The 23,969-nt window shown below is 48.2% G+C and overlaps 2 protein-coding genes and 1 long non-coding RNA gene across 4 annotated transcripts in view; 2 read left to right on the forward strand and 1 right to left on the reverse strand.

Annotated features, from left to right (window-relative positions):
* Nucleotides 1–19,321, forward strand: SELENON (selenoprotein N). Of its 2 annotated transcripts, none has more exons than XM_083810145.1 (12): nt 1–186; nt 5,186–5,303; nt 6,117–6,205; nt 6,720–6,932; nt 7,734–7,858; nt 8,670–8,807; nt 10,457–10,538; nt 11,508–11,696; nt 12,979–13,084; nt 13,926–14,038; nt 14,715–14,816; nt 16,016–19,321. In XM_083810145.1, exons 1-12 carry the CDS (start codon nt 79–81, stop codon nt 16,184–16,186), a joined length of 1,554 nt encoding a protein of 517 aa, XP_083666271.1. In that variant the 5' UTR covers nt 1–78; the 3' UTR covers nt 16,187–19,321. The 2 variants fall into 2 exon arrangements, with proteins under 2 accessions (XP_083666271.1, XP_083666270.1); XM_083810144.1 differs by having other exon boundaries at nt 4–186; nt 6,117–6,247.
* LOC310886081 lies at nt 19,098–19,776 on the reverse strand. The gene is made up of 2 exons (XR_014575165.1): nt 19,637–19,776; nt 19,098–19,558 (listed from the first exon to the last, which is right to left on the reverse strand). It is a non-coding gene; the product is annotated as an uncharacterized lncRNA (long non-coding RNA).
* The window catches only part of MTFR1L (mitochondrial fission regulator 1 like), a 12,342-nt gene continuing 7,744 nt past the window's right edge, over nt 19,372–23,969 (forward strand). Inside the window, exons 1-5 of the mRNA XM_083810155.1 lie at nt 19,372–19,506; nt 19,702–19,828; nt 21,389–21,493; nt 22,192–22,301; nt 23,381–23,592. Coding sequence (XP_083666281.1) covers nt 19,814–19,828; nt 21,389–21,493; nt 22,192–22,301; nt 23,381–23,592 — 442 coding nt within the window. The 5' untranslated portion in view covers nt 19,372–19,506; nt 19,702–19,813. The remainder of the gene's footprint in view (nt 19,507–19,701; nt 19,829–21,388; nt 21,494–22,191; nt 22,302–23,380; nt 23,593–23,969) is intronic.

The raw sequence follows: 23,969 nt of genomic DNA on the forward strand, positions 1-23,969 counted from the left end.
TCCTCGCTAGCGCTGCCCGCCTGACGCCTCCCCGAGGCGGCGCGGTCATGGCGGCGCGGCGCCGCTGAGTGTGGCGGCATGGCGGGGCCCGGTGCGGTTTCTTCGCGGCTGGCGCTGGCCCTCGCCGCCTTGGCCGCACTGGCCGCCGTCAAGTACTACCGGGACGCCGAAGCCGCCCGGCAGCAGGTACCGAGAAGATGGGGGTGCGGGGGGGGGGGGGGCGCCTGTAGCCGCGCTGCCCCTCATGGAGGAGGGTGCGTGCGGAAATGGCGGGAGGAGTCGCTCCCGCCGCCGCCGTGGGGTCGGTGCCGGCGGTGGTGGTCGCCGCAGGGCTGACGGGACCGCAGAGGTGAGGGGACGGCGGGCCTCGAGGGGGCAGCTGGGGTGGAGGTGGTCGTCTCTGGACTGAGGTAACCACAGAGCTTTGGTAGCCAACAGCCATCAGCGGCTGCAGGGCTTGGGGTGGCTGTGGGTGAGGTGACCATAGAGCTGTGGTGCTCACCGTACGCGACCGTCTGTGGGCTTGAGATTTTGTAGAGCAGGCTGAGGTTTTCTGGAGCAGTGGCAGGCACTGGCCTTGAAGTCGCCACTGGGATTGTGTCGGCCACTGCCAGGCTGAAACGGCCGCGGAACTGTGAGCACCACCAGGCACTAATGGTGACCGCCAGGCTTGAGACGGCCGCTGTTGGTCTTGAGATGGCTGCCAAGGGCTGAGGTAACCACCAGACACCAGTGACCATCACACAGCCCTGTGCAGGGCAGTGAGGTGCAGGACACAAGCACCTCCCAATGAGCTCCATGATGGCAGAGCTTTAGTGCCAGCCCCACGGGTTTGAGCTGTGCCTAGCCACCATGCTTAGGATTTGCCCTGAGGATTATTTCTAACTCAGTCATTGTGTCTGGCTGGGCCTCCAGCTCCTCCCCTATCTGCTTTGAGTCCAGTGGCCCCAGCCAGAAGAGGGAGGGACAAGCAAGAGCATCAGACACCCAGCCCTGTTCTTGACATAATGCTTTACACCTCCTCGCATGGCCTCTAAAGATGTCTTTTCTTGCTACTTTATTTCCTTTAAAAAAGGCCCCAAATGCTCAGATTTTTTTTTTCATACTAAAAATGCAGCTTTTGTGTGCCTTGAATGACTCTGTCAGTGGAAGTAACAAAAGAATAGAGAATGGGAGCTGAAAAATGCAATTTTTTATTTTTAAATTTGGCCTCTTGATATTGTTTCTGATTGTAATTTTTATAATTCAGTTGACTTGCATTAAAACGCAGGCTTTGGTATTTCTATAAATAAAAAGACAAGTGTTTTTAAAGTTGTGACAGGGCACTGCTGGAGATAGGAACAAAATGTGAACAGTCCAAGGTGTTTATTTTTTTCCATTTAGCTGAGCAACCCACAAGCAGGTGGGAGAAGAATACTCTTTGTGAACACCATAGCTCTCTTCCTCTACAAAATGACCAAGAAAGCCCTAGTTTGTGAGTATGAAAATGAATTTGTGAAGGGAGTGATCCTGCAGAGCTGACACACTGTGACACTACTTTCTGGGGCACATCTTTCTCTGTTGTAGCTGGCTCCTTAAAGGGATACATTGTTTGGTGGAGACAGGAGGCCTGTAGGGCTGCTGTATTCAGCTAGCTGCTGGCGTTCATGAGATGTGTTCATGCATGCACAGCCGTAAGTCACCTGACCACAAAGCTACTGTCTATCTCTCTGACCGGTTGTGGTCGTAGGAATAATTTTCTGATGGTTCTGCAGCTGATGTTTTTTCATTGTTTAACCAACGTGAAAAGTGGTGGCTCAGAGGACTGGAGTACGCTCTCAATTCTTACCTGTAGGTTGAGTTTTGGATGATAATGTGCAACACTAGGCACCCATATTGCTCCCTTCATATTCTGCCATTTTAGATGCACTCAGAGAGCATAACTGATTCTCATTCTGCCTTCAGCCCTGTTAAGCAAATGATCATGTCTTTTTCCCAATACTACAGCAGCAGGTGGTCTAACCAGCCAAAAACTTGGTCGCTCATTTGCCTTCCATCCCTTGAGGTCTGTGTCTGTGACGTGCAAAAGAAGAGACACTCTGAAAGATTAATAATTCTAATATGCTGTGGAGAGGACTAGGAAGTGGACTGTCTCCTCAGAGCCTAGTATACATCCAGGTCAGCCTCCTGTGCAGAGCAGGATGTCATTGTGCAATTCCCTGTACTGTGTGCTTGCTCCCAGAGAGTGAGCGATCACATGGGCCCTTGCAAGATTAGTGCAGTACGTGCTATGCCCAAGCAAGCTCTGGAGCAGAGAAATATACTGAAGCCTGGCCCAATGGTTCGTGACATGACTCTGGCATCTGGCTGTCAGGTAACAGGGCAGTTGTTCAGGAAAATGTTGCTACTGATTTATACGGCCAAGTATGTTTGTTCCCATTTGTTGGGGTTATAAAGGCAGAGTTTTGTCCCCAGGACTGTGGGGATTCTTGAGTGGTTTGCTCCTGTATGTAGATAAATAACCATCTTGTTCCTTCATTCATTTTTTCAGCTGTGTAGTTCCTGTGTATTCCTCTGTGTTCCATGTTTTGGATCCTTGTCTTTCTCCAGTTGTGTCTGGGTCCATGTTTCTGGTTTATATTCCAGGCTCTTTATTTTTGTCTCTCAGTCCTGAAATTACCTTGGAAGGCTCTTAAGTGCTTCTGTTGCTGCAGTTGACTTCCAGGCTGCATTAGTTCTGCTTCAGGCTGGCAGGCAACAGATGGAAAATAAACTAGTTCAGGAGCTCTGGGGATGGTAACAGTGCTGCAGGCAATAGAGAATAAACACAGTGAAACAGCATACTACAGAGTATTTGGCCTTGCAGCTTTAGGCTTTTACTTGGGTGACAGGGGAAGCTGCCCCAAAATGATAGATCACAGGGGATCTGCCGTAGGCTGGCTGGAAGTGATGTGAATTGTCTGACTTCCCAGTGCGGAGCTTTCTCATTCTGCCTGCAGGTTGTCCTTTTCCCTTCAGTGAATCATAGAATCATAGAATATCCCAAGTTGGAAGGGACCCATGAGGATCATCAAGTCCAACTCCTGGCACCGCACAGGTCTACCCAAAAGTTTAGACCATGTGACTGAGCGCACAGTCCAATCGCTTCTTAAATTCAGACAGGCTTGGTGCAGTGACTGCTTCACTGGGGAGCCTGTTCCAGTGTGCAGCCACCCTCTCGGTGAAGATCCTCTTCCTGATGTCCAGCCTAAACTTCCCCTGCCTCAGCTTAACACCGTTCCCACGGGTCCTGTCACTGGTGATAACAGAGAATAGGTCACCTGCCTCTCCACTGCCCCTCGCGAGGAAGTTGTAGACCACAGTGAGGTCCCCCCTCAGCCTCCTCTTCTCCAGGCTGAACAGGCCCAGTGACCTCAGCCGCTCCTCATATGTCTTCCCCTCTAGGCCCTTCACCATCTTCATTGCCCTCCTCTGGACACCCTCCAACAGTTTCACGTCCTTTTTGTACTGTGGTGCCCAGAACTGCACACAGTACTCGAGGTGAGGCCGCACCAGCGCAGAGTAGGGCGGGACAATCACTTCCCTCGACCAACTGGCGATGCCGTGCTTGATGCACCCCAGGGTACGGTTGGCCCTCCTGGCTGCCAGGGCACACTGCTGGCTCATATTCAACTTGCTGTCAACCACAACCCCCAGATCCCTCTCTGCGGGGCTGCCCTCCAGCGTCTCGTTGCCCAGTCTGTACGTGCAGCCAGGGTTTCCCCATCCCAGGTGCAGGACCCGGCACTTGTTTTTGTTAAACTTCATGCGGTTGGTGATCACCCAGCTCTCCAATCTGTCCAGATCTCTCTGCAAGGCCTTTCCACCCTCATCCGAGTCCACAGCTCCTCCAAGTTTGGTGTCGTCGGCAAATTTGCTCAAAACACCTTCTAGTCCTATATCCAAATCATTTATAAAAACATTGAAGAGGACTGGCCCTAAAATGGAGCCTTGAGGGACCCCAGTAGTGACCATCTGCCAGCCAGATGTGGTCCCATTTACCACAACCCTTTGAGCCCTGCCCGTCAGCCAATTGCTCACCCATCGTGTGATGTTTTTGTTAAGTTGTATGCTGGACATTTTGTCCAGTAGGATCCTACGGGAAACCGTGTCAAAAGCTTGGCTGAAGTCCAAAAAAATTACATCAGCCAGTTTCCCTTGATCGACTGGATGGGTGATCTTATCATAAAAGGAAATCAAATTTGTTAGGCAGGACCTGCCCCTCATGAACCCATGTTGGCTGGGACCAATGACTGCATTGTCCCCCAGGTGCGCTTCAATAACTTCAAGGATCAACTTTTCCATAATTTTACCAGGCACTGATGTGAAGCTGAGTGCTGTGAGTGCTGCAGACTGGAAATGACCAGAATAATTTAGTCTTTCAGGAACTGTTCCAAGTGAGACATTGCATTTCCGTGCACATCGGTGCTGTTTTCCATTGGAGGACCTCCACGTGGGCTTTGCAGGCTGTCCCGCTAAGTATTACAGAGGGAGAAACTGAGGCACAGGGTGGCTGGGATTGTGTAGGGTTTCTGGAGAAGGTGGTTTGAGTTGTGGCTCCCAGCGTATGGCAGAATGGGTAGGCTGTAGTCCCTGTGGAGCAAGGGGTCAAAATGCTCAGCGTAGTCCTGACACTGGAGACTTGGATGGCAACTGGCTGCAGCAGGACAGCGTGCACCATACAATTGGTATGGATCTTGGCCCCAGTTTAAGTTACTTTTTGCAGAAGTACAAGGGTTCAATTGACTTCCTTTGTGTTTTTGTGATGTGACTAGTGACATATTTGACTGACATTGTTTCACTATGCGTTAGCTAATTACAGAAATCAGGATCTCCTGGTGCCCTGAATATTCACGGTTTTAGGAGTGTCTTATAAAAGTTGGAAATTTTTCTGACAATAGACTTTTTCATTTGACTCTGAGCAAATCATTCAGTTTGAATTACTTAGCCAGATGTAGTTTTAACATGTTGATGCCAGCTATTATTCCTGGACACTGATCCTTACTGTAAATAGCACAAAATCTTGCCAAAGGGCATTAATCTTTTGATTTGATCACTGTGTTTCTGTGCTGGAAAGAATGCAAATGAACTCTGAAGCTGAGAGGGGTCAGTGATTTTCTTTGAGAGGTAGGAGTGAAATCTCAGTTGTCTCTTCTTCCTGAATTAGGAGCTGGCACTGAAGTCTTTGGGAAGCGAGGGACTGTTTCTCTTTTCTTCTCTGGACACAAACGATGATCTGTACCTCAGTCCAGAAGAATTCAAGCCAATAGCTGAGAAGCTGACAGGTAGGTTTCTACCTTGCAGAATTCTCTCTGCATAGATGGAGCAAAAGCCAAAGTTAGTGTCCTCAGCAATTTCTCTTGATGTCTTTACTTTTTTCTGTGTGCTGTTTTGGGTCTTATTTACATGAAAAGAGGCTGGTAATGCTTTACATGTTTTTGAAGAGCCTTAAGCAGTAAACATCACTTTCACAAAGTTCAGTTTTTGTAAGACTAAGGGTTCCATTGCTGGACTTAGCAAAGTATGTAAGTTACTTTGTCTAGAGTTTACAGAGGATTTGGGATGGGTGAATGCAACAAATAAAGCTCAGTCCAGCCTAGGCCAACATTATTAGTGAGTCTTATTTCATTCATACGCTTCTCTGGCTATAGCAGTCTCTCTCAGATAGCAATTGTGAGAGATCATGCTGGGAGACAGTAGCAAATGTCTCTTGGTAGTGCCAAACAGGAAATGTGGTTATGATAATGTACAGGAGAATTTACAGTACAATTAAAATACAGAGAGTTGTTTGCTTATGCTGTAATGAATTGGTTAAAGCATGTGTGTCCTCTCGTAGGTGACATAAGAGTGCTTAATTGAGCCATGGGGGTTTGCAGTGTCATCCACTGAAAAAAGGGCTCCCCTTTAATTCACGTGGCAGAAGCCAGTCTCTGGAGTGGGTTTGAGTTCTGGTGGGTGTTCCCTTGCATACAGCATGGTAACAGCTGGGAAGTTCCCAGTGCTCCTGCATTAGCCAGGAAAAAATGTATAATCACTTCAGATGGCTGAAGAGGGGAGGAAGTTGAAACAGCTGCTTAAATTCCTGCCTCTTTGTCTAGGGGTTACTCCTGTCTCAGAATTTGAAGAGGAAGAGACGCCTGATCCAACCGGGGAGACATTGTCCATTGTGGCTAAATTCCAGCCTCTGGTAATGGAAACGATGACAAAGAGCAAAGATGGTTTCTTGGGAGTACGTATCACGCAGGACATGTATGGCCAGAAATTCCAGTATGAACACATCCTATGGGCTGGTGTGATAATCAGGAATAAGCACGAGCGAGGTGGTCTGGCTCCGGCCAGTGGTATTTGCTTTGACCAGCAAACTCATTGCTTTCTTCGTTGTTGCATTGTTTTCAATGCATTCAGTGCTGAGTCCCAATTAATACGCCCTTCCTGGGAAGCTTGAAGCAGACATTAGAGGTGGTTTTCCTGGAACAAAGTCCAAAAGCAGTGGTGTTAGTTGGCCTGTTCCACTGTCTCCCATTTTCTGTTGCTCACATAACTGAAAGTTGACAGAACTATTTGGATGTGTTTGGGGTGGTGGGAAGAATTTAAACATGATTTTTTTTTCCCCCTCTCCTCCAAAGCATAGTTATATCCATCAGCATTGCTGCATGTTTGAGGAGTCTGGTCTAGGCTCTGATGCTATCTTTTGTTGACAGATTTCTCACGTTGCTCTGTCTGGGCTGAGGAATTGGACTGCCCCCGCAGCCCATATGAGTGTAATGCTTGCCAAACAGTTTAAAGCCTTTCTTCCTCCGAAGAATAAACTTGATCTTGGGGATCCGTGGTGGATAATACCTAGTGAATTGAACATCTTCACTGGATATCTTTCCAACAACAGATTTTACCCTCCACCTCCCAAGGGCAAAGAGGTGAGATATAAAACTTGAATTCTGTATATTTGAGAGGTGGCTCTTGTATAAATGTGTACTGCCTTATGGCCCAGATTAATTGCGTGGACAAGGCTGTTACATTATGTCTCCGTGGACTTTCAAAGACAGCTAAAAGGCTGCAATGTACAGCCAGGAGTACTGTCTTCTAAATCAGAGGTAAAAACTGAGAGCAGGCAAAAGCTCTGTGTGTCTGTCATAGACAGATGAGCTGACCAGAGTAACTTCATCTTGCTTTAAGTGTTTGGAAGCACTTGAATGAGGTGATTGTATTTTGCAGAACAGTTGCTTTTTGCCACCCTGGAGGTGAGATATTTCATTGACAACTGAAGCGACGTGTATACATAGTTTGTAAAGCCAGGTGTTTATATTGCATTCACCTGGGGTGCCCAGATAGGTGTTTGTGATCACATAATTGATATACCTTCACAGCCTGGTGTGTTTATTGATTGCATACCCACTCTTTGAAAGTCTTAAGTAGTATTGTTGGATACAGCCCCATAGATCAGTTTACCATACTCAGACATTCACCTGACTGGGAGGATGGAAACTTGGAACAATGGGAATAGCATAAAAAACATGGAGGATGGATTTATTTTAAAGCCAGTCTCTAGTTTTATCTCCTTACTTTGTGACTAGGCAAGTCTCAGAGCTGATTTTTAAGCCATGGCAATTTTCTTGTCTTCCTGATCTGGCAGGTAGTTATTTTGGAGCTGCATCTGACCTGTGATCTGCACTAGGGGAACCATTCTCATTTTTGTTCTCTAACAATTCTTCCCCTAGATCACAATCCACAGACTTCTGAGCATGTTCCACCCACGCCCCTTTGTAAAAACCCGCTTTGCTCCCCAAGGATCTGTGGCCTGTATCCAAGCCATCAGCACCTTCTACTATGCCATAGCATTCAGGTAAGGCCAGGGGTCCAGGTTGTTAGAGGTGTTGGGTAGACCTCTGATTTTGTACCGTATCTCAGGGGAGTGGAGAAAGCTGCTGTGACCCAGTGCCATAGTACTGGATCTGCAGTCATGTTCCCAGACAAGACCAGATGTGCTCTGGCTGGGAGGGAGGTGAAGCAGTTCTAGGAGGAGGGTGGTACCCAGTCAGCTCTTGCCCATGTGTGATGCTTTGCTGGTGCCCAAAGGAGGCGCCCATGATCCCAGTGGCATTGAGTCCCTGGTGAAGCAGGGACTGTTGCCTGGGCCCAGGACAGGAGCCATCCTCTATTGCCCTTGACATAGAAATGTCCCTTGTTGAACAGAGAGAGCCTGATTATCAAAGGAACTTGCTAGATTTTGTTTAATCATGGGATAGAGTGTTTCTCCAAGGCGGGGGGAGGATTCTGTGGAATTGTTCTCATGTTTTGCTGTGATTGTTAAACACAATTTTATTTGCCTGATCAGGATGGAAGGGAGGCTGAGGGAGTTCTAGTCTGTTCCTGTGTTTCAAGGACTGATAATGTAATTCATCCTTCCTGGATGTGCACTTACTGCCCACTTCCAAAAGGCATCAGTACCAGAAACACTGCTGATCCAGGAAATCTGCTCCACTCTTTTACCTTTTTATTGTGTGACATCAAAAGCTTTTTGAACTGAACCTCTCTCTCCTAATTTAGCTTTGTAAATCTGGTGCCTGGAGATCACTTCTCCCTGCTATCATTTGCAGTACATGATCCCTTCTTTCCTTCCGGCACTGGAGCTGATGGCTCCCTTCTAATTTCAGGATCCACGCTGAGTTCCAGCTGAATGAGCCACCAAACTTCCCCTTCTGGTTTTCTCCAGGCCAGTTCACAGGTCACATCATCCTCTCCAAGGATTCTTCCCATGTCCGAGAGTTTAAGCTCTTTGTCCCTAACAACAGGTACAGCTGTTTCTCTCTTTTCTGAGTGCTGAACAGACTTGAGGACAGTTATAAATGAGACCCAGTGGAATCCAGGGACTCTGGGATCCTGTCCTGTACGGAGGTGGGGGACGTGTGTGGGAGGAGACTGGTGGGTTCTTTTTGTTTAAAAATATGGGTGTCCTGAGCAGAGCAATGTCCCTTGCGGTACATGGGTATCTTGGCTTGCACAGGGTAGACATATCTGCAGTCTGAGCTCTGTGCAGGCTAGTTCTGCTGTTTGCTTATCTGTTTTCCTCACACATTCTACTCTCCTAGCGGTCATCACAGTTGTCCAGTCTTCAATACTGTAGATACAGCTGCTCCCAGATTGGATCTGATGCAGTTTTTCAGGAAAGATTCTGTTTATCAACAGGTCTGGGGGGCATCAGGCTGGAAGAGGCAGTGAATGACAAGGGCTTGTCCCTGAGGAGGAACAAGCTGGACAGAGGTTGGAGGGGGCATGGAGCATGGCATGGGCGATAGGTGTCTTTGTGCAATTTGTCTGCAACCAGTACTTGCTTCAGTTGAGAATCCAAGCCTGAGCAGTCCTGTGCCAAACCACTTCAGAAGGGAGGTACCTGCAACCACATGGGTAGGCACATGGGGATAGTGAATTTAAGTTTTCCCAGTATTGTCCAAGAGACGGGCAGCAGCATCTTCATTATTAGCACTTCTGCAAGCTGTCTGTGATCCTCTTCACCTGTTCCAGCAGTCCCTGGCTGTGGTAAGGACTTTTACACATGTCAAATGCCTGTTGCAAACTGAAGAAGGCTCCTTGGGTGTTAGCGCTGGATGAGCTGATGCTTTTCAGCCAAGTCCCTGGAAAATCTGAGTGAAATGAACTTTGCAGTTTGTAAAACTGGCAAATGCATCTCTACAATTGCTGAGGATCCCTGACTTATTTCAGGGTCTGATTCATCACTCACCAGTAACTGTCCCTTTGTGCTTGGAGCATGGGGAGAGACCGGCAGGGTGTGAAGAGGCATCCCCTAGTGATTTTAGTGCCTGGCTGAAAACACTGAAGTTCACCAAAGTCTGATGCTCATGCTTCAAAATATTTTTGATTGTCATTTCACAGGTTAATGTTTTGTGTGCGTAGCTTCATGCTGGCTCGTTCCTGCTCTCTGGCAAGCAGCTGGAAGCATTTGAGGGGAAAGAAGCCTAAAATCTCTTTGTCCGTGATGGCCGGAGTGAAAATTCTGACATTATCCTGGTGACTCAGTCCTTATGGCTCTGTCAGCGCATTTGTTAGAGCAAGCAGACACTTATGGCCCTGCCAGAACTCCTTGCAAAAGCCTTTCGCTTCCAAAAAAAAAAACAATTTTAAAAGTTCAGCAGGATCAGAATGTGCAAGTTAAGTGTTGTCAGGAAAGGGTGTGCAAATATACTTCTTCCCTTAGTTTGACAGTACTCAAAGGTATGAATGCATTTGCCCAGAGGGTTCGGTAGGTGCCTGGACGCTGAGCTAACAGGGATCTAGTGTTGCTAGTCTTGTGCAGGGAACACTGTGATCTCCAAGGACCTAGTGGTTCTGGGCCTCAATGATGACCCTGCAAGAGGAGCATTGGGGTTTTCCATACACAGCTTTAGTATTGGGTGACTCTGAACATATTGGGTTCACCTTGCAGGTCTCTGAACGTTGATATGGAGTGGCTGTACGGAGCGAGTGAAAGCAGCAACATGGAAGTGGATATAGGTTACCTGCCTCAGGTCTGTAGCCACAGTCAGTCTTCTGTATGCATGCAGTATCTTGGCAGGAATTCGTGCTGCCGTGCGCCTGAGCTGTATAACCTCAATTATCCCTGCTCTTCAGAGTTTTCTGTTCAACACTCCAATATAATGATATAATCTCAGGTGATCTGTGTATGTCCTCCGCAGTAATGTGGCTTACTATTGGCAGCTTTTATGATCCCCGCCCCCCCCCCGCCCCAGGTTGAATCTTAAGCTCCTGGAGTCATGCGACTTTTTCCATTTTAAAAAGTTGTCTGCCAGGCAGGGGGAAAATGGAGCTAAACCCAGGCGGTGGGCCCAGAGGGGGATGTATGAACAATGGTGTATCTGGATGTAGAAACTGCATGAAGATATTTGGTGGTAATCCCAGCTGTTGGGACAGGAAACATAAATCAGTATTGTGAACGCCTGAATTTAACGGAACCATTTTCTCCTAATCTAGATCAATGTTACCTTTTTAATTAGCAAAAGTCATGAAAACAAACTTAAAAAATAATTTGTTGTACCTGAGCTCTAAGCTACAGGGAAGCTCCTGAGCAGCTTCCCTGAACAGCACCCTCTCGGACTAGCCATGGGCTGTATAAGGGCTTTGTTGATGGTATGAATGAGACTAGCCCTGCAGATCCCAATGATTTTAAAGGGCTGGTGTCCCACAATCAAAAATCTCCTCTGGGAAGATGGCAACATGGAATGAAGAAGTCTCATGCATTTACAACCTAGCAAGCAGAGGCAGACAATAATTGAAGGAAATGAAGATGCTTTCCTGTTAATCCCCAATAATAAAACACATCTGCAACTGTTAAAGTGCAGCTCCAGGAGACATAGATCCAGCTCTATCTTCATTAGAAGCTGTACAGTCTTAATTTGCATCTTCATCCTGTTCTGGGGTACAAAATAAACAGGAGTGGGATATCCACAGTTTCTAACTCTGAGCTTTTTCTCCTGCAGATGGAGCTGGAATCCACAGGGCCTTCAGTCCCCTCTGTGATCTATGATGAAAACGGAAATGTGATTGACAGCAGAGATCCCTCAGGGGAGCCTATTCAGTTTGTTTTTGAAGAGATAACCTGGCAGCAGGAAATCCCCTGGGAAGTGGCAGCCCAGAAGCTGGAAGTGGCCATGTATCCATTTAAGAAGGTGAGGAAGGGGCTGTACTCTTCCTTGACATGTTTAATTAGGGCAGGTCATTTTTACTGAGATGGCCATTCCACCTTGAGGACGAGCAGAAGCCAGAGGCCATAAACTGATCAGCACTTAGAGTAGTGTGGGGGTGTCAGAGCTCAATGTGTGCCTCCCAGGCACTGGGTGTGTCGTTTGATGGGCCTCCAGTTTTCAGGTGGGGGAGAACAGCATCTCTGAAGGCCAGCTGGGGTTGCACAGCAGCACAGGCAGGAGCAAGGCCTAGATGTCGTGTGCCCCAGACTTGTATTGTAAATGTAGGCTCATCCTTCCTTCCTCTTATCAGTAGCCACCAATGCTGTTTCTGTGTGAGGCAGGTAATTGCACAGCTTTTGAACTCGTTTTTCTTTGGCGCTGCTTTTGCAAATTTCAGCTGCCTTTGGATCAAGCTTTCCTTATCAGCAGAAAACACACAATCTGCCTGTGCTGCTGCATCCTGCAGTGAGACACAAATTAATAGCATTGGGTGACCTAAACTATTTAACATATCAGTAGCCTGTGGAGCAGTGGCAACTGCCTGTTACTGCTTCCTTGGCTAAAGGAATATTTCAGTGGCTGCCTTCTTGTGCTTGAGCTTACAAATGTCCCTTTGTGCTGCCAAGATGTTAATAAAGTTCCCTTCATTTGAGTAATTGAAACGATCTCACTGCATGGTCCCTCACAGACAGATTTTAGGCCATTTCAGTGAGGTTTTGTAGTAAATATTTGAAGTCCAGATTTCATAGGCTGCTGAGGTGCATTTGCAGACAGCCTGCCTGCAATTGTGCAGATGCTGTCTGCAGTGTGTAAATCTGGAGCTCTGTGGGTACCAGTAACATCCCACCTTGCTGTTAGGAGCTCATCGGCTGTTTGTCAGGCCTGAGGGTAACTTTAGCTTCCTGAACATTTCCCAGAGGAAAGACCCTGTGTCACATGGCAACACAGTTAATGCTTCAGACTTAGTATCTGCTGTGCTACATCCTACCTGAGCAGCAGTAACAAGATGACCAGCTGAAAGTGAGGGTGAGAAGAGATTGCTCCTGCCTAGGAAATGCCTGTCTGCCCACTGTAGTCCCTGAAGTGAGGGAAGATAAAAGCTGTCCCTGGGGAAAGGGACAATTGTAATTTGCTTTGATCTACAGAAACTACTGCAGATCTGTGTATGTCACCTGTGGGATGTGGCAGGTCTGGTTCCTTCAGACCCCACTCATATGTGGGAGCTGTTCTGTGTCTGTTTCTCAAGCCGTCTGTCTGCCTCCAGGTCTCCTATTTTCCCTTCACACAAGCTTTTGAGAGAGCAAAAGCAGAAAAGAAGCTGGTGCACTCGATCCTGCTCTGGGGTGCCCTGGATGACCAGTCCTGCTGAGGTGAGGGACACTACCACAGTGGCTGGAGGAATGATGCACCTCGTTCAGGATCTGAGAAGGGCTGCGTGTCAGGGAGCTGGTCAGGAGCCAGGGATAAATAAATGTTGTATTACTCATTTTGGGTGCCTGCACAGAAAAGGGCTGGAAGTGGGGAATTACTGATCAGAGCTTAGGTCCCCAGAGGCAGGATTAAGTCCATTTTAGACAAGTCCTCGACCAACTCGCTAATTCATGTGACTTTGTTGAGGGTGAGCTGTGGATCTGGTCTTTCCTCTTTCTCTTCCCCTCTCAGTCTGCTAGGGTAGAGGCTGCATCTGTGGAGTAAAATGGACGCTGTTCTCTGCTTTGTTGTTAACACTTGCACAGGAGAAGCCAGAGCCAGGGGTGGGATTGAAATTGTCCTGATGTGTAGCCATTCCCCAACGTGCCCAATAATTTGCATACCACATTGGGCAGGAGTAATGGGTGGGAGAGGTGCAGATATCTTTAGTCTTATTTGCTCTGCTCAGTATGAAAAGCAAGAGGCACTCAGGGTAGATGTGCAGAGCCTGATCCTTTCCAAAATGCACCAAACCAGTCAACTTCTATGACAAGCTTGTTCTGGTCCTTGTGTTGTCTTTCAAGTGGATGGGGTCTGCTCTGGTGAGCCTTCTCTGCCAGCAGCACACACTGGAAGCAGTAAGCAATGGAAAACTGCCAGCAAAGGGGAGACTCGACAATATGCCAGGCTGGGGGGGAGCTCAAACCAGCTGCTGCAGCAACTCAAGCAGTGGCATGAATCATGGCAATAGTCAGCGTGGGAGTCACTGCAAACTGCTGTCTGCCTTTCTTTGTATGCCAGGTTCGGGGCGAACTCTCCGGGAGACTGTCCTGGAAAGTTCGCCCATCCTTGCTCTGCTGAATGAGAGCTTCATTAGCAGCTGGTCGCTGGTAAAGGAGCTGGAAGAGCTGCAGGTGAGTGCTGGAGCCACATCTGCCTTCTTTGTGTTCCGTGCTGGTGAACACAGTGCCAGGAGGTGCTGGCAGGAGGGGAGAGCTCACACCTGTACCAATGGGGGTTCCAAGCCCTCTGTGACCTAGCAACTGCAGTGGCAAAACAAACACTAGGTGGAGGCAAGCTAAGAAAACAGCACAGTGAACCCTTTCATTCTGTCCTGTTGCCAATATTAAAAAACAAACCAGATGCTTCACTGCCATATCCCCATCCAAGGCTTTTTGTGGTATCAGCAAGCTGACTTCTCTGTACCCAAGGGAGCAACCAAAATAACTCTCTGAATCCCGATTCCCTGATCGCACCTTTCCCCTCTTGTGAGCCTGCCCCTGGGCCTGTGCTGTCAGCTGGGGTCAGTTACAGAGCTGGAGACATTAGAAAAAGCTAGGGTTGGACTGTTCATGTGACTGGGAACTGCCAGTAATGGGATGATCTTATTTTGTGGGGAGAAAAGCTACAGCTGAAATGTGAGGAGGGGACACCGGCTGAAAGGGAATAGTAAAGCAGATCATGACAGTTGAGACAGCTATCATGGTGGCTCTTTGGGTTGCCCCCTCATCCCACATTAGCTTTACTCCTTCCACTCCATTCTGCTCATTTTGGTGTATGTAAGAGTGTTTCTCTGGGTTCTCCTTACAGACCAACAGAGAGAATGAGTTCTACAGCAAGCTGGCTGACCTGCACCTTGAGAAATACAATTTCCCCGTGGAGATGATCATCTGCCTCCCCAATGGCACGGTGGTATGTTCATTACCCCTTCAGCTGGGCTTGGTTCTCCCCACCAGAATGTGTTTTCATCTGCAGAGTCTCAAGCGAGAGTTGTGCTACTTCAGCTGTTCTCTGGCTCCTCAGACCTTTGTGGGGCTGTGCTTTGCTCTCAGGGATGCTGTGACAGGCAGACAGCAGCAAGTGCTCTACCAAGAAGTCTGATACAAATGTCTTTTTATTCTGAGACAGAGCAACAACATTAAGGGGGAAAAACAATAAAAAATGAACCACATGTCTGCCTACATTTCCTCATTGACCTTTGTTGGAGTTGGTGGTGTTTGAAAAGCCATTGTAGCTTTTTTCCTGCATCCATTGTCCCTTATGTTAATGTTCTGCTTAATTCTCTCCTTGGCAGCAGCTTCTAAGTACGTTTACCTGTATCTTGCTTCCCGGAGTTTTTCACAGCAGATCAGCCATTAACAAGTCCACACACTTTGGCTTTGCTGTGCTCCCCAGTGACCCCTTCTGCCTTGGATTTGGAGAACGACAACAGCTCCTGATGCTTCATGCTGTGGGGCTTTGCTGTTGGTCAGTGGCCTGGCTGCCTGCAGTGGAGGATCCTGCCATTGCTAATTTGATTGTCCCCTGCACTACCCAGACCTTAGCTAGTAATACTTGCAGTGACTCCTTGCTGTCTCTTTAGTGGCTCTGCTCCAAACCGGGCTGCGGACTGGTGAGTGGCTTCTGCTCAAGAAGTTACAGCCTGTAAGGGTTTCTGTGGTCAGTGGCCACACATCCCCCTGTCCTTTATCCTTTGGGGAAATGGAAGGCACAGCAGCATTTTAAGCTCACACACTGGTTTTGCAGCTATGCTAGTCTGAGAACATGCACCCCAGCAGTTAGCATGGGTGGGCTACCATCTCCCTAGCCCTTGATCAGAGCCAAGTTTTACGGCTGCATGACTTTTTCCAAATCACCTTCATATTTTTCTTAACCTAAGTGAGGGCTCAGCACTTCTGGGGAGAAGAACAGACCATTGTCTTTCACACATCTTTCTCTGACTAAAATAGGAACCTGAGTCCTGGATGCTGAATTAGGATTTGCAAAATGTTTGAGATTCTTTAAGAGTTGCTACAGTATTGTCACCTGTGCCCTGGCAAGAGTCCAAGGCAGTAGATGAGGTATTGTGCTTGTCTTTAAAGTCTCCTCTCCTCATCTGTTTTCTTTCCCAGATTCACCATATCAATGCCAACTACTTCTTGGATATTACTTCTATGAAGCCTGAAGATGTTGAAAGTAGCGTCTTTAGTTTCTCAAACAATTTTGATGACCCTTCTACTGCAACTTACCTCCAGTTTCTGAAGGAAGGACTGCAAAGAGCAAAATCATACATGCAGACCTAAAAACAAAGGCACCTGTGTGCCCCCGTGGAGATGGCCAAACACTTCAGACATCTATTTTGATTGCAGCAGTTCTTCCTCATCTTCATGCCACTGATTATAAGATGCAGACCGTTCCAAGAGTGGTGTCCTCCATACCTCCTTGCCAGCAGCAGCAGCAGCTCCAAGCTGTAAGCTACTCTGTGGCATGGATCCCAGTTCTTTGTGGTGACATTTATTGACAGCTATGGCAACCAGTGCATAGTGGGACTGTGGCTGAAAATGCGTAGACATGGAAGTAGGACCTGGCTGGAGGCTTGATCTCTGGAGTAGCCTCCTCCCAGCTCCCTGGATGCCTCAGACACCTATCCTGTGTGACATGGTGTGGGAGCTGTCTCATTTATGCATGTTCTTTGCATCTGGTGAAGATGGTGAGGTTGATACAGTGAAATTAGGAGTGGAGAACAGGGCATTTGAGATATGGTGTAGTTTAGAGATGTCAGTTGTGGATTAACTTGGGGATTAGGGACCAGAGTCTCTGGAAGTGAGCTCTACCTGTACAGTATGTGAGCAACAGGCTATGGACACCATAATGAGCAGTGCCCCCATCCCATTCATACCAAGGCTACTCCCACCCCACATGGTGTGAGAGCTTTATTCTTCCAGTGTCTCTTCAGTGGTGATGAAATACTCGGTCCATGTTTGCTCTGATTTTCCAAGTCCTACTGAATGATGAGCCATGATGAAGTTCCCTTTGGGAAGGGAAGGTTCAGCATTATCCTGAGAGCATTAACTGCTGAGAACTGAGCAGTTTTAAAGGCCAGCAGTATAAAGAAACTGTCAGGAGACTGTCCCAAATAAGCAGTTGTTTAACCAGAACGCCATTGTCCCTTTTCTGCAAACATCCTGAGCAGTTGTTCCTACTCCATTCCAATGCCTGACTACACAGTGAGTGCAGTTTGGGGAAGGAAGGGTTAAGTGAAATGGAGTTTTTAAGCATATTCTTGTAAATAGGTGAGATTAAGCATCTTCAATAGATGGCTGCAAACAGCTATGGCTGTTGATGCTTTTTCTGCTCTCTGAAGCACAGTTTTCTTGGACCAAATCAAAAGTGGTGGGAATGCCTTTTTTTTTTTTTTTTTTTTTTTTTTTTTTTTTTTTTTAGGGAGGGGGTAGAATCACAGAACAGTTGAGATTGGAAAGAAGCTTTGGAGGTCATCTGGTCCAACCCCCCTGCTCAAGCAGGGATGCCCAGAACAAGTTGCGCAGGACCATGTCCAGCTGGCTTTTGAAGATCTGCAAGGAGGGAGATTCCACAACCTCTCTGGGCAGCTTATTCCAATGCTCTGTCACCTGCACAGAAAAGAAGTGCTTCCTGATGTTTAGATGGAACCTCTTGTGTTCCAGTTTGTAGCTGTTGCCTCTTGTCCTGGCACTGGGCACCACTGAAAAAAGCCTGGTTCTGTCTTTTTGCACCCTCCCTTCAGGTATTGATACCCATTGATAAGGTTCCCCACAAACTTTCTCTTCTCCAGCCTGAACAGTCCCAGCTCTCTGTGCCTTCTTACAAGAGAGGTACGACAGTCTCTGTATTGTCTTGGTAGCCCTCTGCTGTACTCTTTGCAGTATGTCCAGGTCTCTTGTACTGGGGAGCCCAGAACTGGACACATAACTCCAGGTGTGGCCTTACCAGCGCTGGGTGGAGTGTAAGGGTCATCTCTCTTGACTTGCTGGCAATGTTTTGCCTAATGCAACCAAAAATAGTTAGCCTTCTTAACAGCAGAGGCACATTGCTGGCTCACGTTCAACTTGGTGTCTTCCAGGGCTCCTAGGTTCTTTTCTGCAGAGCTGCTTTGCAGCGGGGTGGCCTCCAGCATGTACTGATGTCTGGCATTTTTTCCTCCCCACATGCAGGACTTAACACTTTGCCTTGTTGAACTTCATGAGATTCCTGTACCCTTTCCTCATCCTGCTCCAGCCCTTCTGTCTTTATCCATGGCTACAGGCTGAGTTTAGATGGACCTTTGGGTAAGCCAGTGTAGCTTTAGTAATTGCTCTAGTGAGATTAATTACCTGTGGGATTTTTATTTTATGGACTTTATAACTATGCATTAGCTCTGCACTTTTATAGCACTCCAAGGGGCATGTGGTAGTTACAGGATTGGGTTACAGACAGCACTTTTAGTGGTGGCTGTGGAAAGTGTCAAAGCTTCTAGGCAGCATTAGAGACCAAGCTCCTGTCATGCTGGCAGTTTCAGCCCCCTCTGTGTTCCAAGCCAGGAGCAACAGAGCAAACCAAGCGCTTACCTCCCTCCAGCTCCTTGGGTAGCACAGCTTTAGTGTAGATCATCTCTCCTATCTTTTACAGAGCTTTGTGAGTTTGTTTTGTTTGCATCTTTTGTTAGTCCTGCAGTCAATGGCTTCAGACTTCCAAGTGGTGTTTCTTGGTTGTGTGCATGTGGAGAACTCATTCCATTTGCTTTCCTTCCACTGGTTTTGCAGCAGAAGGGGTCAGAGAGGACAGGCAGTAGCTGAGCGCTCAGGGATTGTCGTCTTCTCAAGGCATGGAAAAACAGCTGCAAGAGAGGTTCTGTATAGCCGGGGGTAGTGGGTGGAGGAGGGAGGGGCGCCCTTCGCTCTTGTGTTGTGGTGTGTGCACAGGATGGCAGGAGTGGCTTAAATTGTGGCAGGAGCCCAGGCAGCCACCCGCAGGCTGGAGCCATGTGGGGCATCCTGGGTTCGACTGTGTCCCGGTGTTAGCTCATTAACTACAAAACTGCCCAATCTGATCAACCTGTCACTGTCCATTTACTGCTGTGGGTGGGGCTCTGGACAGAAACTGTTGCCTGAGGCCTTCTTTTTAACGTGTGCCAAGCTTTTTCTTGCATTTGTAAACTTACTACATTTTTTTTCAGTAACCTTGTAATACTTTGGGGGGGGGGGGGGGGGTCGGAGACGCTGCTTTTCACGATCTGCTGTGCCTTGTGATGCTCTGGTCTGAAACCCACACGCGGGTCAGAGCTGATGTCCCACAGCAGCGATGCGGGGGAAAGTGGCGCTGCTCCCGCCTCCCTGCCCTGCGCGGGTCGGGTCGGGTCGGTGCCGTTGGCTGTGACGCGCTGCCCGGCGGGCTGGAACTGCACTAAAACCGATCCCGCACCTCGGCCTCGCTCAGTCCTTGCCTCCTCCGGGGCGGCGGGCGGGGAGGGGCGGGGGCCCGGCCGCGGCGCATGCGGGGGGCCCGCGGCGGAAGGGCGCGGGGCGAGCTCTGCTTCCGGGCCGCGGCGGCGGAGGGGCCGGCGGAGGGGCCGGCAGCGGGGCCGCGCGGCGCCGCCGCCTCTCAGGTACGGCCGGGGGGGCGGGGGGAACGGGGCGCGCCGCGGGTCCGGCGGCCTCCTCGGGCAGCGGGGGCGGGGCCGGGCCGGGCCGGCCGAGCTCGGCGGGGCGCCGGCGACTCGCTCGGCCCGGCCCGGCCCCGCCTCTCGCGGATCGGCTCTGCGGGCGGCCCGGTCCGCAGCAAAGTCGCGCCTGTCTTCCAGGGAGAAGCCCCGGCGCGGCCCGCAGCGGCGTACGATGAAGCCGGTTCGCGTCCGCGGGACCCGCAGCACCCTGCCGTGAGCCCGTCCCGGGGGCGAGTTGCCGGTGCCCGAGATGGCAGCTGATTCCGTAAGCAGGCTGCCCCCAGACCGCGCTCCTCAGCCCGACGGGCGCCGCCGGGGCTGCTTTCCCACGCGGCCTCCCCGAGGCCGACGCCGTGGTCAGCGCGCTTCCCCTTCCGACACTGAATTTAAAATACGTGCTAAGGAGCGTTAAATGTAACTATGTGACTATTGCGTTGAGAGCGACACTCAGGCTTTGTGTACGTAACAAACTCTAGCAGTAAGTTCTTTAATGGACTTGGTGGACTTGGTGGACTGAGCAAAATAAGCTCTTTGGATTCCAGTCTGTCACTGTAGTGTTTGCTGCCCGGTCTCGTGCTGTGTCTTGTCAGAAGGCCAGTGGCAAAGCTGTAAGAATGGCAGAGGGGAGAACAGTCACAGGGGCAGAGCTTTGCTCTTGAATCTGTTCCATTAGTAACCAGAGATTGCTAAAATATTATCTGTTTCTGAAGATGATTGCCAAGACTGTTCTGATTAGCACCCAGTGTAGATAGGTGGTGTGGTTTAACCTGGCCGGCAGCTCAGCACCACGCAGCCGTTTGCTCACCCTTCCCCCTCCCTCTCAGGGATGGGGGAGAGAATCAGAAAAAAAATGAAAGCCTGTGGGTTGAGATAAAGATAGTTTATTAGGACAGAAAAGAAAGGAAAATAATAGTAATAATAGTACTACTACTAATAGTGTGTACAAACAAGTGATGCACAATGCAATTGCTCACCACCCGCTGACCGATGCCCAGCCTATCCCCGAGCAGCCGGCCCCCCACCTGGGCCAGCCCCATCTATAATATTGTTTAGCATGACGTCAGATGGTATGGAATACCATACTGGTATGGAATACCAGTATGGAATGCTGTCCCCGTTGGCCAGTTTGGGTCAGCTGTCCTGGGTCTGTCCCCTCCCAGCTCCTGCTGCACCCCCAGCCTGCTCGCTGGCAGGACAGAGCGAGAAGCTGAAAAGTCCTTGGCTTAGTGTAAGCACTGCTCTGCAACAATTAAAACATCAGTGTGATATCAACATTATTCTCATCCTAAATCCCAAACACAGCACCATACAAGCTACTAGGAGGAAAATTAACTCTATCCTAACTGAAACCAGGACAATAGGCATTGAATAGACTTAATGCTTTGCCATTGTCCAGGAAAAATTCACGGTTTTATCAGTGCGGGTTACTTTCAAGGATCATGAAAGTGAAGGTGTTCCTTTAAATGAGACTTTTCTTCTGATTTAATTTTTCTTCTGGGTTATTCACATGATAACGTTTTCCTCCTTTCCACATAGTTTAATTTGTAACTCAGTGTCTGTTACCGAGTGCTTTTAGTTTTCAGTCCTGAAAATAGTACACCCGTGCTTAAAATACTCCCTAGTAACTGGCTGGCTGTCATTTATGTTAGGCTAAAACACAGTGTTATGGAATTAGGACCTAAACTATTTGTGGGTTCCAAATTAAAAGTATCTCTCAACAAATAAAAAATGAGAGATCAGATTGCATGTGATGATTTCCAATTTAATAGATTTTAAAAAGGACGGGTGACTTGAAATGTTAATAATATAACATGGCTTCTTGTAGACAATCCCCATTTGGCAGAACAAACCCCATGGCTCAACACGCAGCGTTGTCAGGAGGATTGGGTCAAACCTTCCTTTAAAACCCTGTCCCAGAGCAACCTTCGAGGTAAGTAGACTCATAAGGAATTTGGTGATTGCATGTAGGAAGCTGCCATTCTTGAGCCAGACGAGGCACTGTCATGAGCTGCAGTGCTGTGAATCAAATGCGTCTGTAGACTAGTACTTACAAAACCTTTTATGTAGCAGTGTATTTAATTTTTAAGAATTTACTATTTCTTTTTTGTAAATCCTGTGCTTGTAACTGATCATTGGCAAACATTGAGGAAAATACCTCCTAAAATATTGTCTGTGCACAGAGTTAGAGAGATGATAGCTAGAAGAGACAGAAACATGTTGCTGAAACACTGCTTTGTTTTGTGACCTCCAGCAGCTGCAGGTAAAACAAGGTTTATATGGAAATGCTTGCATCACTGTTTAAGCTCAAGGCCAGTGCTGGGATTTGTAATGGCAAAGTGTTGCGCGTGGCCTTGGCAGTGTGTTAAGCTGTATCAGGTACCCATTTGCTGCCTTCCTATTCAGTCCCAAAGAGCACAGTAACACCAGCGCCCCCAGGAACACACACGTAAGCCAACACACTGAAGCACTGCATTTCTGTAAGCTAAATGGTGTTTCTGTCAAGCATCTGGCAGATGCAACTGCTGGCCTGGTGAAGAGGAGAAAGTCTCTAATGGCCAGTGTAGCAAATCTGGGGCGGCTTCAGGAAACAGGGCCACTGTTAACTTACTGTAATTTTCTTCTTTTTAGGTTCTACCAAATGTTTCAGAGCTCTATTTAAATGATGTCCCTCCAGTCCCAACCTTGGCAGACATTGGGTGGATAGCAGCAGATGATGAAGAGACATATGCTAGGGTCAGGTTGGTTTCCTCTTTGTGTCTGCTGATCTTTTTTTTTTTTTTTTTTTTATGAGCTGGTTTATTTTGCCTAGCATAGTCCAGTAATTGATCAAATGCTTGGAACCTACAGTCCTCTTGAGATCTGATGCAATGCCTGTTGAAAGGTATTTTTCCCAAGAGACAGGAAAAATAATTTGGACAAAGGACCCTGGGAGGAATTCACAGGAAGTGCTAAGAGTACTAAGAGCTGAGTCATGCCATGTTTTACTCACTGAAAGATCTGGGCAGAGTAACCAACTGACTTGTGTTATTTTCAGCCTAGAAAGTTGAAGCGTTGAGTTCACAGAATCACAGAATGGTTGAGTTTGGAATGGGCCTCTGTAGGTCGTCTAGTCCAACCCCTCTCCTCAAGAAGGGATGCCCAGAGCAAGTTGCGCAGGACCATGTCCAGTTGGCTTTTGAAGATCTGCAAGGAGGGTGACTCTACAACCTCTCTGGGCAGCTTATTCCAATGCTCTGTCACCTGCACAGTAAAGAGGTGCTTCCTGGTGGTTAGACGGAACCTCTTGTGTTCCAGTTTGTAGCTGTTGCCTCTTGTCCTGGCACTGGGCACCACCAAAAATTAGTCCCAGTTATCCTGGGACTGAAACATTCTGCCCCAGGAGTTTGGTTCTGGTCAATTGAACTTTTGTGCTGTGATACTTTTTGTATCTTGTGAAAGATACTTTTGAAATCAAAGGCAGAAGTTAATGGGTAAGTGACACTTGCCCATCTGCATCCAGCCTGCTCCTCAGTATGGAGACAGTTAGCAGGCGGGAAGTGACTTGTAACTCTGTGAGCACACCCTGACTTTTGTCCCTGCAGCCTTTCACCAATTCTTCTGTCACTTGGCCACGATTTCTTTGACTTTGTGTTCCTTGTAATGTGGAGAAGCAGCACATACAGTGGTGCAGCCTACCTAAACAACTGTGTGTAGAACATAGTGGTGCAGAGGCTTAATTCATTGTGTTGAAGTGTTTTGCTGTCCTGAGGTGGAGGCAGAGAAATGACAAACATTTTCACTGGACTTTGTCAGTGATCAACATTTTTTTGTCCTGTAGAAGCGACACGCGCCCTCTGAAGCACAAATGGAAGCCGAGTCCCTTCACTGTTATACAGCGAAATGCTTCAGTCCCCAACCTGAGGAAGCAGGGAGAGAAGCTGCTTGCCTTGAAAAAACCTGGTTTACCAGCACTGAGCCGAACAACAGAGCTCCAGGATGAGCTGAGTCACCTTCGAAGTCAGATAGCTAAAATCGTTGCTGCAGAGTCAGGTAGGAACACAATGAGTTTTGTTGTTGTTTTTGAACAAGAAGGGCTGAGTTAGAGAACCATGTTATTTCCTCCATACAGAACAGACTTGCTTGTTTTTATTTTAGCAGAACTGTCACTCTTGTTGGCAGGATGCCATCTTTGGTGCCAACTCAGTGCTGGTTCTTTGTCTAGGTGTTTGTTTTGTTGCAAGAGTCCTGCTTGTCTTTAAGAAATACCAGGTGTTGCTTTGTGACTGCATTTGCTTCATTTGATCTGGAGGCTGTCTCATTTCAAATGCCTTGTTTCGTGAAAATATGTGGTGTATTCTTGCCGTTCCTGCTCCAAGTTGGCCATGAGTGTGAGGGCTACATCTTGATTTGGGTAGGAGTGAGACGAC

This window comes from Anser anser (genome assembly GCF_964211835.1).
Source record: "Anser anser genome assembly, chromosome: 24".
Classification (NCBI taxonomy): Eukaryota; Metazoa; Chordata; class Aves; order Anseriformes; family Anatidae; genus Anser; species Anser anser.